At 45.6% G+C, this 15,199-nt stretch overlaps 1 protein-coding gene across 1 annotated transcript in view; it reads right to left on the bottom strand.

Annotated features, from left to right (window-relative positions):
• The window catches only part of TMED10 (transmembrane p24 trafficking protein 10), a 33,061-nt gene extending 18,334 nt beyond the window's left edge, over nucleotides 1–14,727 (bottom strand). Inside the window, exons 1-2 of the mRNA XM_053283936.1 lie at nucleotides 14,288–14,727; nucleotides 10,615–10,735 (exon numbers count right to left, since the gene is read on the bottom strand). Coding sequence (XP_053139911.1) covers nucleotides 10,615–10,735; nucleotides 14,288–14,515 — 349 coding nt within the window. The 5' untranslated portion in view covers nucleotides 14,516–14,727. The remainder of the gene's footprint in view (nucleotides 1–10,614; nucleotides 10,736–14,287) is intronic.
• Between the last annotated feature and the right edge of the window lie 472 nt (nucleotides 14,728–15,199).

Raw genomic sequence — 15,199 nt, 5'->3', positions numbered from 1 at the left:
ATTAATAATTAATAATAATAATAATAATAATAATAATTATTATTATTATTATTATTGAAAGGCTGTGGCAGAAAAAGACCAAAATAATCCCAGTGGTAATTGGCGCCCTGGGTGCAGTTCCAAAAGGCCTTGAAGAGCACCTCAACACCATAGGGGCCACAGAAATCACCATCAGCCAATTACAAAAAGCAGCTTTACTGGGAACAGCCTATATTCAGCGACGATATCTATAACAATTGACAATAAAATTCTGGCATCCCAGGTCCTTGGGAAGGACCCGATGTCTGGATAAAACAAACCAGTCAAACACACCTGTCTGACTGTGTAAACAAGAAATAATAATAATAATAATAATTATTATTATTATTATTAGCACCCCCGCAGTGATGTAGATAGGCTATACCTCCCTCGCAGCTCAGGTGGAAGAGGAATGCTACAAGCCCATCAAACAGTAGAGGAGGAGAAAAGAGGCCTTGAAGAATATATAAAGCACAGTGAAGAAGATGCACTTCAAATGGTCAATAATGAGAAACTATTCAACACCAATGAAACAAAGCAGGCCTACAAGAAAGAACAAGTCAAGAACCAAGCAGAAAAATGGAAAAATAAGCCACTGCATGGTAAATATTTGCACAATATAAGTGGAAAATCAGACGTCACCAAGACCTGGCAATGGCTTAAGAATGGCAACTTGAAGAAAGAAACAGAGGGTTTAATACTGGCTGCACAAGAACAGGCACTAAGAACAAATGCAGCAAGAGCAAAAGTCGAAAAATCCACAACAAACAGCAAGTGCCGCCTTTGTAAAGAAGCAGATGAAACAGTGGACCACCTAATCAGCTGTTGAAAAAAGATCGCACAGACTGACCACAAACAAAGGCATGACAAGGTAGCAGGGATGATACACTGGAACATCTGCATAAAAGACAAGTTACCTGTAGCCAAATTTTGGGACCATAAAATAGAAAAAGTTGAAGAAATGAAGATGCAAAAATATTAAGGGACTTCTGACTACAAACAGACAAAGACCTGTCACACAATACACCAGATATAACTGTAGTTGAGAAGAAAGAAAAACAAGTCAAAATAATCGACATAGCAATACCAGGGGATAGCAGAATAGAAGAAAAAGAAATAGGAAAAAATCACCAAATACAAAGATTCACAAATTGAAATTGAAAGGCTGTGGCAGAAGAAGACCCAAATAATCCCAGTGGTAATTGGTGCCCTGGGTGCAGTTCAAAAGGACCTTGAAGAGCACCTCAACACCATAGGGGCCACAGAAATCACCATCAGCCAATTACAAAAGGCAACTTTACTGGGAACAGCCTATATTCTGTGATGCTGTCTATAACAGCAACAACATTGACAATAAAATTCAGCCATCCCAGGTCCTTGAGAAGGACTCGATGTCTGGATAAAACAAACCAGTCAATAACACTTGTCTGACTGTGTAGCAATAATAATAATGACAGAAAGGAGAGAAGCAGCCTCCAAGCAGAAACTGCTGAGCCCTCCACCTGTTGATTCTATGGCAGAGGGATCCACTGGTGGTGGCAAGGGAGCGGGAGGGAGGCAGGAGAATCTCCTTACTGCCTCTGGTCCACTCTTTCTATCTACTGCAAATCACCGCAACTCATGTGTGTTCCATACAATGTACACCAATTCCTCTTATCCAAGCTAAGTAATATTTGTTTAAGTGCCTCATTTCACAAGTAGATGGCAGCACAGCAAAGCACAGGAAATGAAGTGGGGGTGGGGGACACTCTTCCCTGGAGTTTGCAAGATGGAAAGAGTATTTCCCATTGTGCTGCTCCAGAAAACCTCTATATGCAGTTTTCTTGATAGTAGAAGAGCAAAGGACCCCCACCCAACCTACAGAATCCAACTTCTACGGTATATATGCACTAAATTCACACTTTAGGGATGAAGACCATAGCCATATCATACATTTGGCCATATTCATTTCAGTGACAAATATTTCGATTGCTTAGACTGCCCAAAGCCAAGAAGGTAGAAATTTAGGAAGAACACCATCTAGGCTACAGTATTCCAAACACATGGTAAAAGTAATAGAAGGCTATAACTAACAGAACAATACATAAAGAACAACTTTGAACATATGCAAAGTACTCCAAAGAACTTCAAAGAAGGTAGAGAACACAGAAATCTACACCACCAAGCAGGAAAGTGTCCCAAGCAATGGTATCTCTGGATGGTTCCGCAAGAACAACTGATCATGCTACAACTATTGATAAGAGTCTTACACACCACTATACATCCAGCAAGTAAAATATGCTTGACAGGCAAGATCACACTAAACACACATCAATGCCCCCCCAATTTAAAACTGAAGAGTCTTACACATACTATACACCCATCATCCTTCCTCAAGTTAATCTGCTATCATTGCAAAAAAATGATATCACCATCACCTCCTCTCCAAACTGGAATGCAGGTTTTATATGAAAAACAATTTGCACAACATTCTTGCCACAAATCCTGCTTGCAACAAGTATGGGATTGACAAACCATAAACAAAAACAGGGTCACTGCACACATAGCAGCCAGGCAATTGGCAGGTTTTGCAGCTTTAGCTGCTGAATTCTCTTAAGCCAGCAATACTGCAAAATCTAGTCCTAATACTTGCCTGAAGTACTGAACAATGTCCAATCTTTCAAATAGAACCATCAGATTCTTCTGTTAGTCCAACAATAAGGCTGTTAAGTGTGCCAGCCTGACTCTCATGCATAAAAACTTACACAATTGAGCCCAAGCACTGTTCCCTCGAACAGGGATTCCCAGTTGTTGTTGACTACAACTCCCAGAATCCCTAGCTGTGATAGCTTTTGCTTGGGGATTATGGGAGTTGTAGTCAACAGCATCTGGTAATCCCTGTTAGAGGGAACACAGAGCCCAAAGTTTAACAACTACAAAGCAATTGCTGGTTATTGGTCCAGTGTGATGAATCCTCTAAGGAAAACGAATCTCTGCAACTTTAGGCAATATATAACTGGCAAAAAGTGTTTCGGGGGTGGGGTGGGGGGAATGCTCCAGGCTGACTTTGAACATGTGCTTGTGATTTATTTTTTTTAATAAGGGAGAAGGGGGTTAATAAATTTTTACACAATGGAGCTTTAAGAGACATTCCCAGCCTGAAGGATGCAAAACTGGATAGAACACAAATGAATACAATATGATCCAAAAGAAGTGCCTGGCACCTGCCATATATTCCTCCTGGGTCATCACACAGTGCAACCAGCAAGGATATCTGCAAGCAGAAAGTTGCACAGACATGACCTTGTGGCCTCAACAGCAAAGTGACGCAAGGGAAGAGCTCTGTGTTGGCAATACAGCAATAAATAAGGGGCTCTCCCTATGTCTTGCAAGCTGGATCTTCCCTCTGCTGGTGTCTCTGCGCAAAGAACTGGGCCTTTCACTTCCTCTTCCCCATTTCTGTGGCTAAATACTTGAGAAATCCCAGTTGCTCAGACCCCATCTGGCCCAACGGCCCCAAGTGTCTGTTATTCTGGCTCTGCCTTTCCAAAGCAGATATAACCCTGCAGCTATAACTACCATAGCATCCTCTGCTATTCCCCTAGCACTGAGGTGCATAACAAAGTCTGGGGAACCATCAGGACCCTTTGAGGCATGCTGATGCCTGTTTCTGGCCGGTCCTTCAGCCTGCTTGTTCCTTCAGATTCTTACTCCATCTTGTCTCATGCTGTGTTGCTGTCTGCTTACCTGTCTGCATCTGCCCTGCAGAAGCAAGAAGTGACTAGGGCTGAAGGCTCCCAATGGCATCTACAATGACTCTACAATGACTGTAGGCTCCCAATGGCATCTGGTGGGCCACTGTGCGAAACAGGATGCTGGACTAGATGGGCCTTGGGCCTGATCCAGCAGGGCTGTTCTTATGTTCTTAAGAGGGGTAGAAATAACTGGCCACTGGCTGGTTGGGCGTGCGTACGGAAAACATGGCCTGAAGGGTCCCCTGCAGAGCTTGGCTCTGCAAATGAGATACCTGTCTGGCAGAGAAAGAAAGAGGAATCTCCACTTGTCCTGGGTGGGGTGGGGTGGGGGAGCCTCCCTTCACTGAACTTCAAATAAGAGTTGAGCTGAGGAGGAGGATTTGCACTCCAGCAGTAGTGCGAGGACACCCAGAGAAGAAGAGAGGGCTTTGAGTGTTGGGAGGGATGCTTTTTGCTGGGCAGTGGAGAGGCTGCCTGATCATGCCTGTGCATGCTGAAGAGAGGCAAGTTAAGAGGGCAGGGAGGAGGGAGGGTAAAATGATGAGATGCTTATCCATGCACCTGTATACACTGCTAGCTCAATCAGGCAGGTGTGGTGGGAGAGGAGGTGTGAAAGACTGAATCTGAGGGAGCGACTAGCATCAATAAGCAAATGAATGCAAGGCAAATACACAGCATCCCATTTTGAATCTGTTACAACAGACTGGGGTGGGGGATATTAATTGCAAGTTGTGCACCTGATAACCAGCTTAAAATGGAGTACAGAAAGAACTTATGACTAGACACAAGATTTTGAAAAGTAAGTTTTTGAGATTGCCAGAATTCCTCATCAGACTGGATATCAAGCAAAATTGGGGGAAGGGGAAGAGAGAGGGAGAGAGTACAACATTTGTTTGCTATGTAATAAATGCTGTTTAATGAAAGATTTATTTTTTGAAAACCAAGTGACTGAGTAAAGAGGTATCTAATTTTAAAGTAGTGCCTCTCTAATGTTTGGTGAGGGGGTGGGTGGGGGGACCATTTATTTTATTTTTAATTTCTAGTTTAATTTCTATATCATCTTTCATAAAACTCATCCCAATGAGGTTTACAAAAATTAAAATACAATAAAATCTCATTTTAAAAAAATCACGTTAACACATTAAGATCAGTTAAAACAATAAGAATAATAACACCAAAAAGCAACAGTCATTAAAAAGACAGACAGGGTAAAAGCCTGAACAAATAAGATGTGTTTTTTTAAAATTGTGCCTGTTCAGTCTAGCATAGCACAGCACCTCTCCTTAGTGTTTTCTTTTCAAACTTTGAATACTTTTGGGATAGGAAACAATTCTCTCATTGTTTATTACTATTCATTTATTATTATTTATTATATTTATTGAATTTATATACCACCTAATATAGAAATCACTAGGCGGTGTACAGAATTAACATAATATGAAATATAAAACATTTAAAATGCATAAAAAGAAAAAATATCTTTCTGCTTTGAATATTTTTTTCCTGCCTTGAGAACTATTTTTGTTGAACAGCATTATAAAAACAACGGCCAACATCCTGACCAAAGCTGCGTGCATGCAGTGAAAGGATGCACACCTGAAGTGGTAGTTACCCCACTTGTGAAGCATGTGTGCTCACACACAGGGTGGTGATTTTTGCTGATACTTCCTTCCTACTGAAGTGCTCTAAGCAGCCCTTGAGGGCATAATTGCACAATGCTCAAAACGCTTCTGGGGAAAGGTGAAAATCTCTTGTATGTGGGCACCTGAATTTCAGATGTGGAGATGCTACTGCTGAATGAATGTAGGTTCATTGTGCAGCTCTTTGGTTTAATACGTGCTAGAGACAAACTTTATGCATAGAAATCAGGCAGGTAACTAGTGTATGCAGTCTGCACATGGTCTACTCTCAGTTCCAGGGCTCTATGGTATGTGGGAGAGGAGAGAAGGGGAACCAGTTGCACTGGATTTTAGCACAAACCTAAAAGAAAATCCCACAGTGATCACTTGCCCAATTTTAAGGCAACTGGACCCATCTTAGATTGACTACCTCTGGGGAGTAGACTGAACAGACGTCTTAGGTACAACAGCAGACTGAGCACATGTACATTTGAAGATGCCTTATATTAAACTAGATCATTAGTCTATCTAGCTCAGTATTATCTACATTGATTGGCAACAGCTCCTGATGATTTCAGATCCCGAGGGATCAGTGTTCCCTCTAAGGCATGTGCACACACCTGCGCTCACAAGTTTGTTGTTGTCCGCTCAGCCAATTTTAGATCCCACTCAGGTTTAAAAAGGAAGGCCCCACTTGCACATGCACGCACACTGCCTTGATACTCCCACCCAGAACAAAACTCATTCCGCACACAGATGGAAAAAATTAGAGAGAACACTGTGAGGGATCTTTCCCACCTGAAGCTACTGGGGACTGAACTTCAGATCTTCGCATGAGCTCTATGAGTGAGAAGTGGTCCCTGTGACCCCAGTGGCAAAACAGGCCTCATGTATAGGCAGTTAGACCCATCAAAGAAGACAACCGTAAGACAGGCCTGTGCAAAGATTCTGCTTCAAAGGGTCAAACCCAAATCATGAGCACATCACTCTTGGCCTTATGTGCAGGCAACCACTCCCACCACTTACTTCTGCACAGAGTGGTCAAGTGTACAGCACTGGGGAAGGTCCTCAAAGGGAAGCAGAGCCATGGAAAGCCCCAGTGACATCTTGGGAGAAGTCACTTTCCCAGACTTAGCCTCCCTTCAAAGCAGAATCTTTACACAGGCCTACTGTTAGAAACTCCTGCTATGAGTTTCAGGAATATGGATCTGTATGCATGTAGGAGAAAGGCTTGATACTATCAACAGCCTAATCTATGACATGTTTGAGGCCTGCCTAAGCCTCAAACAATTCTGTACAGAGAATTGTACAGATCATTGTTTAGGGACACTCCTATTTTTATAGATTCTTCTACAGGCTGCTTAGCTGAGTAAAATTAGCATTCTGATTAAATCCCAATTTTATTTCTTTTGCCTTGAGAAAGCATACAATTTCTCACAGGGGAGCTAACTTCCTCCAAAGAATATCATATCAATGCAGCATTCAGATACAACCCACAGGTATGATACTCACTTTGACTGGTTCACCCAGTACTTCATGGGTTCACAACAGAGGGAGACATATGACCTAAACATTCTAGGAGAAACATGGAAAAGCAGCAAGTTCTCTTAAGCCTCAGCCAAACTTCTGCAAAGGATGAAAGCTGTATTTGTGATCAAAAGCAGCAGCTTAAATGCTGCTAAAAGTCTGTAGAGAATTTGCCCTAAATGTCAACCCTGGAGAGCTGGTCTTGTGGTAGGAAGCATGAATTGTCCCCTTTGCTATGCAGGGTCTGCCCTGGTTTGCATCTGAATGGGAGACTACATGTGTGAGCACTGTAAAATATGAGATGGGGCCACTCTGGGAAAAGCAATTGCATGCTTGAATGCAGAAGGTTCCAAGTTCCCTCCCCGGCATCTCCAGATAGAGCAGAGCCAGACTTCTGCCTGTAACATTGGAGAAGCTGCTGCCAGTCTGTGTAGACCAGTGTTTCTCAACCACCGGTCCCTGGACCGCTGCCGGTCCCCGAAGGGTTGAGTGCCGGTCCCTGACTGGGAGTCAACCCCCCCCCCAACTGAAATCAAGGCACTCACTTCCTCAATTTTGCACATGGCACGGAAGAGGGAGAGTATCACGGAGGCATGGGACCCTTCTTGTGCCTTGCCTCCACGTGCTGCTGAGATCTTCCTACAGCTATCTTATTCCCTATCTTTACAGCTTCAAACTGTATGCGGTGCGGGGGCATGGAGGAAAAAGTATGGCAGTGGGCGCCACTTGAAGGGCTGCTGGTTCTTGCATGCTCATTGTTTGCAGCCAAAGGCTGGTTCATTGAAACCCAGCTGCCTGTTGTGGTTGAGGCGCCTTGAGAGGGAACGCTGTTTCCCTCTTGCATCAGTGGGGCTTGCTTGTATGTTGTTTTCATTGGCCCCATGTAGCTTTTGAATTTTTCTAACGGCCCAACATCCCCTCCCCATTGAGTAATCACAAGCACCTCCACTCCAGACATACTGGAGACAAATTTGTTCACCCAGGCTTTTAGATTCAGGGGGTTCTCAAACTTGGGTACCCAGACGTTGGTGGACTTCTACTCCCATAATCCCCAGCCATAATGGCCAAATGCCATTGTTGTTGGGGGTTATGGGAGTTTAACTGAGGGACCCAAGGTTAAGAACCCCTAATATTCCATGTTTGCAAAAGATTCCAAATTTAATTATTTTAATGCTTATATTATTTTCATTCTAAACTGCCCAGAGATGCAAGTTTGGGGCAGTATAGAAGTCTGATAGATAGATAGATAGATAGATAGACAGACAGACAGACTTGAAACCCCTTTACTAACTGCTGGTCTGGGAAACTGCGCATGAAGAATGTAGCGGTCCTTGAAACTCTGCACGAAGAATTTAGCGGTCCTTGACTCCAAAAAGTTTGAGAAACACTGGTGTAGACATTACTGAGCTAGATGGACCAATGGTCTGACTTGGCAGAAGGCAGCTTCCTATGTCCACTAGAGAGGCAACTGCGTCACTCCAAAAGAAATGCAGCTCTAATATTTATTAGGCAACTGTTCCTGAGGATTGGGTACATAACCGACATCTTGCATACTTCCCCTTCTTTTCCTCAAGACAGAATACAACAATGTAAGAGCATGTGCAACCATGTAGCACACTACTACTGAAAAGAGGCTTCCTGCCTGACCCAAACATGCTAGCAACAAGTTAGTGAAGAGATTATGTTCCACTTCCAAGGACTCAGTGCTGAAAGTGATACCTACTTGGACCACCAGGGCATGAACACAATAAGAATACTAACTTTGATCTAATTGTCAGCTCAAGGTCTCACATACCAGAGAGCGTAATAGGTAGGGATGTGCATGGAACCGGTTCGAAGAACTAGAGGGGGTCTCCCTTTAAGAGCGGGGGAGAGTGCACTTACCCCTCCCGCCGCTTTTTCCCCACCAGCATCCGTGTTTCTTAATGCCCATCGGGGCAGCAGCGTACCTCCCTGCTGCCCCATTGCCCTTGTCTTCCAGATAAGGCCGGAAGTAGCCAATGAGCCTGCACGGGCCTGTGTGATGTGCCCGCGCCGGCGGCTTCGTGCCATATCCAGAAGACAAGGGCAATGGGGCGGCAGGGAGCTATGCTGCCACCCCGATGGGCATTAAGAGACACAGATGCCAGCTGGGGGAAAGCGGCGGGAGGGGTAAGTGCACCCTCCCCCGCTCTTAAAGGGAGACCTCCACCACCTTCGAGCCTCCCTGCCGTGGTTCCGTGCACATCCCTAGTAATAGATAAGAAAAGGACTTGCGAGGAGCAGACAGTACCCTTCCCTGCCTCTAGTACAGACGGGTCAGGACATGGAAGGCAGGGATGTGCACGGAACAGGCTGGCGAACCCAACCAGGCCAGTTCGGTCTGGCACCCCTCAAACAAAACTTTTAAAAACTTTTTAAATGGTCTTCTGGGAGGTTCCCCCTCCCTCCACTGGCCCCCTAAATCACCCCCTCCAGCCGGTTCTTCGGCCCCTTCAGGCCTCTGTAGTTTGGCGTGGCGGCAAAAATGGCGGCTGCCACACATGTGTAAATGGCCTCTGCGAGGCCTGGCATAGCCCAGGCCTCGCAGAGGCCATTTGCACATTCGTGGCAGCTGCCAATTTTGCCGCCGGGCTGAAGAACCGAACGGGCCAGAGGGGGTGATTTAGGAGGCCGGCAGGGGGAGGGGGAACCTCTGAAGGACACCCCACCCCCGCTGCCACGAATACCATTTAAAAGATTTTTTTAAAACTTAAAAAAATTGCGAAAAACACACACACACACCCCAAACCATCAGGGGCATGGGGTGGTTCGGTTCTAGGCTGAACCAAACTGGGTGTGTGTGTTTGGTTCAGCTTAGAACCATCGAACCAAGCCGGTTCGCTGTCAAACCGGTTTGCACATCCCTAACAGAAGGAGGGATTTCACCTGTGCATGGCATGTGATCACAGAACAAGCCACAGAAAGAAGACATCCCCATCAATTGCAGCATTAATGTCCTATTCTTACTCTCTGTTTGCTGGCTAGGAATAGCAGAAAGTCATTGCTTGTCCCCATGCCTTGTCCCTCACTGAATGTGTGGAGGCAAAGCTTTTGGGACTCTTGAGTCCCCTTTTGGGGACTTTTGAGTTCCCTTCCAAATAAAATTCAATCACATCGCCATCTTATGTGGAAAATAGCAAATAGCTGATTTAATTCAAAGACACAAGGTTTTTGTTTTAGCCTGTTCTGATTGTGTTCTTGAACATCAGAAGCTGCCTTCTATGAAGTCAAACCACTAGTCCGTCTTGTTCACTACTGCCTACCCTGACTAGCAGTGGTTCTCCATGGTTTTAGGCAAGGGTCTTTTCCAGCCCTACCTAGAAATTTTAGGGATTCAACCTAGGATCTTCTGCATGAAAAGCACATGCTTTCTCACTAAGCCACATCCCTCCCTCTTCTTGTACCTCATCCTAGATTAAAAACTGTTCCCCAGTCCAGGAAATCCTTATTTCACTACTGCTCAAATGCAAGCATTTCTGAGAAGGAACACAGCAGTTGGCCCCCACCAATAATTTTAAGAACTGAATTCACTGGGATTAAGATGTCCTCAGTCCAAAATATCCCAAGACACTTGGCAAAAGTAGATACCCTTGGCCCTCACCCAAATGTTACCATTTTAACTTCAGTCTACAAACAGAGAAGGAAAGGAGAGACGAGGCATACCAGTAACATCTAACAAGGCCTTGTACACTCACCCACAGGAAGCTTGCTCTCAAAGCATGCCTCAAACATATCATAGTCTTCTGTGGTAAAAGCAAATTTGCCCTTTGTAGCATCCTCCTTCGAATAGAGAATGTGTCCAGCCGAGTCAGTAATCTATAGAAGAGTGAAAAAAAACCAAGAGGCAGGACAGGTTAACAGGCAAGTTAACTGTCAAGCATTACACACAGACAATTATTAGACAATTGTAGCATAATTGAACCTATTTACCCAAGGAAATCCAATATTTACACACAGCCGAACTAGCAACATATGTAAAATAAAGCAGACTTTAAGAGGCCCCAAAAAGCATGTTAAAAGCCACCTGGAATTTCACTCACTACAAAAAAGGGTTAAGGATATTCAAGTATGGTTCTCTCATTGAGGAAGTACTGCCCAGCTAATTCCTTCCCAACATCATCTGGATCATGTCCAAAGCCAGATCAGGCCAGCTCTACTTTTCATCTGGCACCAAATGACTGTTGCCCACATACAGTCAGGCACATCGCCATACATGCACCTAGTTTGATGGGCAAACTGCTTAAAGTCAGCCTACACAATTGTGGGGGAGCAGCCAGACTGAAAAATGTTCCTGATTGCTTTGGTATTATGCACAGTAACATCCTCCTCCTCCTCCACAAGTACAGTTCTTTTTCACACACTGCCGGCCTGAACAATAAGCGCCCACATGTGACTAGGATCAAGTGGGACAACAGTCATTAACGACTTCCACTATGCAACCAATTGGCACTCTGGGTACATTCCTCCAGAACAGAAAGCGTAACTGTTAGAGCGGAGATGTCACGACTAGAAAGCAAACAACACAGTGATGAGCTATCACGAACACAACAAAAGCAGCTCAGTGACAAAGAACTATTGTAATTAAGAACGTTGACCCCAGTCAGTTACTGCTCTAACCCTAGGTTCTTCTGGACAAAAGCATTAACAGAGCTTTTTTCCCCCCTCTCTGGAAAGGAAGTACGATAGCTAATAAATAGTGTACCTAGCCCTGATAGATGAGGCACTAATATGAGCTATTGCAACAGAGTAAACATCCTTGAAATTTTTCATTCTGGATGAGCAGACAAGGCATTGCTCTGGGGGGGATTAACCACCAAAGACAGGACCCAAAGACAGGTTCTGGTGTACAGCACCCCAATGAACCTATGTGGCCATCTGGGGAAGTGAACACCAATATAAAAGTTCAGAACAAGGCTAAGGTTGTGATTCTAAGCATACTACTAGTGAACAGGTCCTATTTAATTTAGTGAAACCTGCTTCTGAGCATTCATAGGATTGAGCTGCACAATTTCAATTGATCAGAATGCTAGTAGGCTCTTGGACAATTAGTATTTGGATGGCAGTGAAGTACTGCCAGAGTAACACTTTAGGCTATTACTGAACCTAAATTCCAAGGGAAAATGACTAAGTTGTTTAAAACAACAGACAATTTTGATCTGCCTGTTCTGGATGGGGTCACACTTCCCCAGAAGGAACAGGTACACAGTCTAGGGGTACTTCTGGATCCAAGTCTCTCCTTGGTGTCCCAGGTTGAGACAGCAGCCAGAAGTGCCAGCTACGTCCGTTTCTAGAGTTAGAAGACCTCAAAACAGTGGTACATCTGCTGGTAACCTCCAGACTGGATTACTGCAATGCGCTCTGTGTGGGGCTGCGCTTGTACGTAGTCCAGAAACTACAGATGGTTCAGAATGTGGCAGCCAGGCTGGTCTCTGGGTCATCTAGGAGAGACCATATTACTCTCGTATTGAAGGAGTTACACTGGCTGCCAATATATTTCTGGGCAAAATACAAGGTGTTGGTCACAACCTATAAAGCCCTAAACAGCTTGGGCCCTGGGTTTTTAAGAGAACGTCTTCTTCGTTATGAACCCCACTGCCTATTGAGATCATCAGGAGAGGTCCGTCTGCATTTGCCACCAGCTTGTCTGGTGGCTACTCAGGGATGGGCCTTCTCCGTTGCTGCCCTGAGGCTTTGGAATACGCTCCCTAGTGAAATAAGAGCCTCCCCATCTCTGACATCTTTTTAAAAGTTTCTAAAGATGCATTTCTTCACCCAGACTTTTAACTGATATTGTTTTAATGTTTTTAGAATATTGTTTTAAAATTTTAAATTGTTTTAAATTTCTTGCTTTTAAATTTTTTGTTTGTTTTTAATTAATGTTTTACTTTTAATATTGTTTGTAAACCACCCAGGCACGTAAGTTTTGGGTGGTGTAAAAATATGATAAATAAATAAATAAATCATTTTACTGTACCCTTCCTACACACATACCCTACAAAACACATCTGAAACATGTTGCTGTGGTTTTCTGTACAGAGTTTTGGGAAGGGGATGAGGTCTGCTGCTATTTGGGAAAATGTGGTGGTGTTTTAGGTTTCATAAGAGAAAGCATAAAGACATAAGATACCAGAGTACAGTTTGCTAAAGAACCTGGAAAGAATGCCTCTGACACTAACCTTAGAGAACCAGAGAGAAAAATTAATTCATCTATCAAGCAAGCGGCATCTTGGCACTATCAAAATATGGATATAAAATGAGGTAAATTCTTCAAAATGTTTTTTGCAGAATTTACTCAGAATGGGACAGTTCTACATCCCATACAAAGGCAGCTGCAAAAGTCAATCCCACAATTTCAGAGAGCCCTGGATTCCATGGTGTGCACAGACACCCTAAATCTGGCTCTGTCTTAATAGCATCACTACTGCCATGTTGCCTGAAGACTATAGACTTCTGTACCATCTCACTGGATTTATTTTTCCTTCTTTCATCCAGGAGTCTAACATCCAACTCTGGTGTGTTTTCCCCCCTCTTGGATACAATCAAAGCTTTCCACTTTTTGAGACCTGGGTTACAACTTGCTTCTACAACCTGGGCTACAATTCTTCAGTCCTCTTATGTCCAGACTCCCTAAGCTTGTCAATCCTCCAGGACTGGCCTGGTCTCCAGCAGACTACTAATAGTAGTCAGCAGCAGTCTCCAGTAGTAGTTTCAGTAGTCTCCAGGAGCCTAGTAAAAGTAGTTAGTGATGGCTTCCAGTAGCCAACGTCCAAGTGGAATATACATCCTGGAACGTACATAACTTTATAGTGTTAATACTGGGGTGGGGCGGGACCTCTCCAGGGATACCAAAGTTGGTAACCCAACTGACCCGCTAAACGCTCCCGAGTACGCTACCAGGCTGTGCAGTACTCAAAAGCCGAGGTCTGGGAGGAGACTAAAACCTGGCAGGAGAAAAAGAGACGAGATATGGCAGAAAGATTCAGCAGGACAACGGCAGCCTGTTGCGCGCGCACGCACACCGACGAGGAGGGAAAGTGAGCCCTAGCGAGTGCCTGCCTGCGCTTCTCGGCGCCTCAGCTGAAGCGCGGAGCGCCCCAGGCTAGGCCGATTTCCTTCTTCCGCGTCTCGGCCTTATCACAAGAGCCCGGGCAGGCTGACGTGGCCCAAGAAGCGGAAGGGCCGCGAAGGCCACACGAGGGTGGCTGTTGCACATCTGGGCCCGGGAGGCCCACGCACCGCCCCCAGGCACGCTCCACGCCCCCTGACGGCGGGGAGACGCCGGGAACCACGGGCTCTTCTTCCTCCTCCTCCCCGCCGCTATCCATGAGCCCCACTTCGCGCCGCGCCCGGCTCGCTGCCCGTCTGCACCTTGAGATTGGCGGACGGGCCGCTGGAGGAGCCCGGAGGGGGAGCGACTTCATACTCGCCGGTGACTAACGTGTCGCGGTGGATCTCCTCCCGCAGGCACTTGCGGGCCTTGCCCGGCAGCTGAAAGGAGATGGGCCGCACAGGGCCCGGGACCACGACCAGGAGCACAAGGGCGAGGAAGGCCGGCCTGAGGAGGGGGCGGCTGCCCAGCAGCGAAAGCAGCAGCATGGCGGCACGTCCAAGCGAGCGACTCAAGGCCGGGCTTTCTGTCTCCGCCCCCGGCCTGGGCTGGGCCACGTGCCCCGACGCCGCTTGCGTGAGGGCGGGGGGGAGGAGACCGTCGCGGCGCTGGGCCGCGGCTGAGGGCGCCCGTGCTCCAGGGAGGGTTGGTGGCGCGGCGCCGCGAGGTGCTGCGCGGCAAGACGGGGTGGGGGGCCCTGAGACAGAAGGCACCTTTGGAAATGGATGGCCTTGCGTAGCTATCGATTCGAGAGCTCGCTTCCGTGCCTGTTTCCAGCGCCAAGCCCTGCTTTAGTGCGAGTGGCAATAATGGGGGAAAGGGTGTCTCTGAGCGCATGCAGAGTGTCTTCATCTGGTTCTTTAGTCTCATTTTGGAGTATTAACTATTCTTTTCCAAAAGGAACATTGTGGAGAATCAACTTTTCGGCGTTCGTGCACTAAGGGTGCACTCCTAACCCGCTTACTTGAAAGTAAGCAATGGGGCTTTTGAGTAATTATGTTTTAGGCCTAGTATGCCAAATTAAAATGGGTGTGTGTCAAATTATGGGAGGAAACAAGCCCCCGGTCCTCAATAAAACATGCAAACACTGCAACCCTAAAATAGTGTATGAAATAAATAGGACTTTTCTGAGTAACCTTGGCTAGAACTGTATTGTGAGTGTCAGGATTCAA

Source organism: Hemicordylus capensis, chromosome 1 (genome assembly GCF_027244095.1).
Source record: "Hemicordylus capensis ecotype Gifberg chromosome 1, rHemCap1.1.pri, whole genome shotgun sequence".
NCBI classification, from domain to species: domain Eukaryota; kingdom Metazoa; phylum Chordata; class Lepidosauria; order Squamata; family Cordylidae; genus Hemicordylus; species Hemicordylus capensis.
Note: the sequence above shows the minus strand (reverse complement) of the source record. Positions and strands in the feature narration are given on the sequence as shown.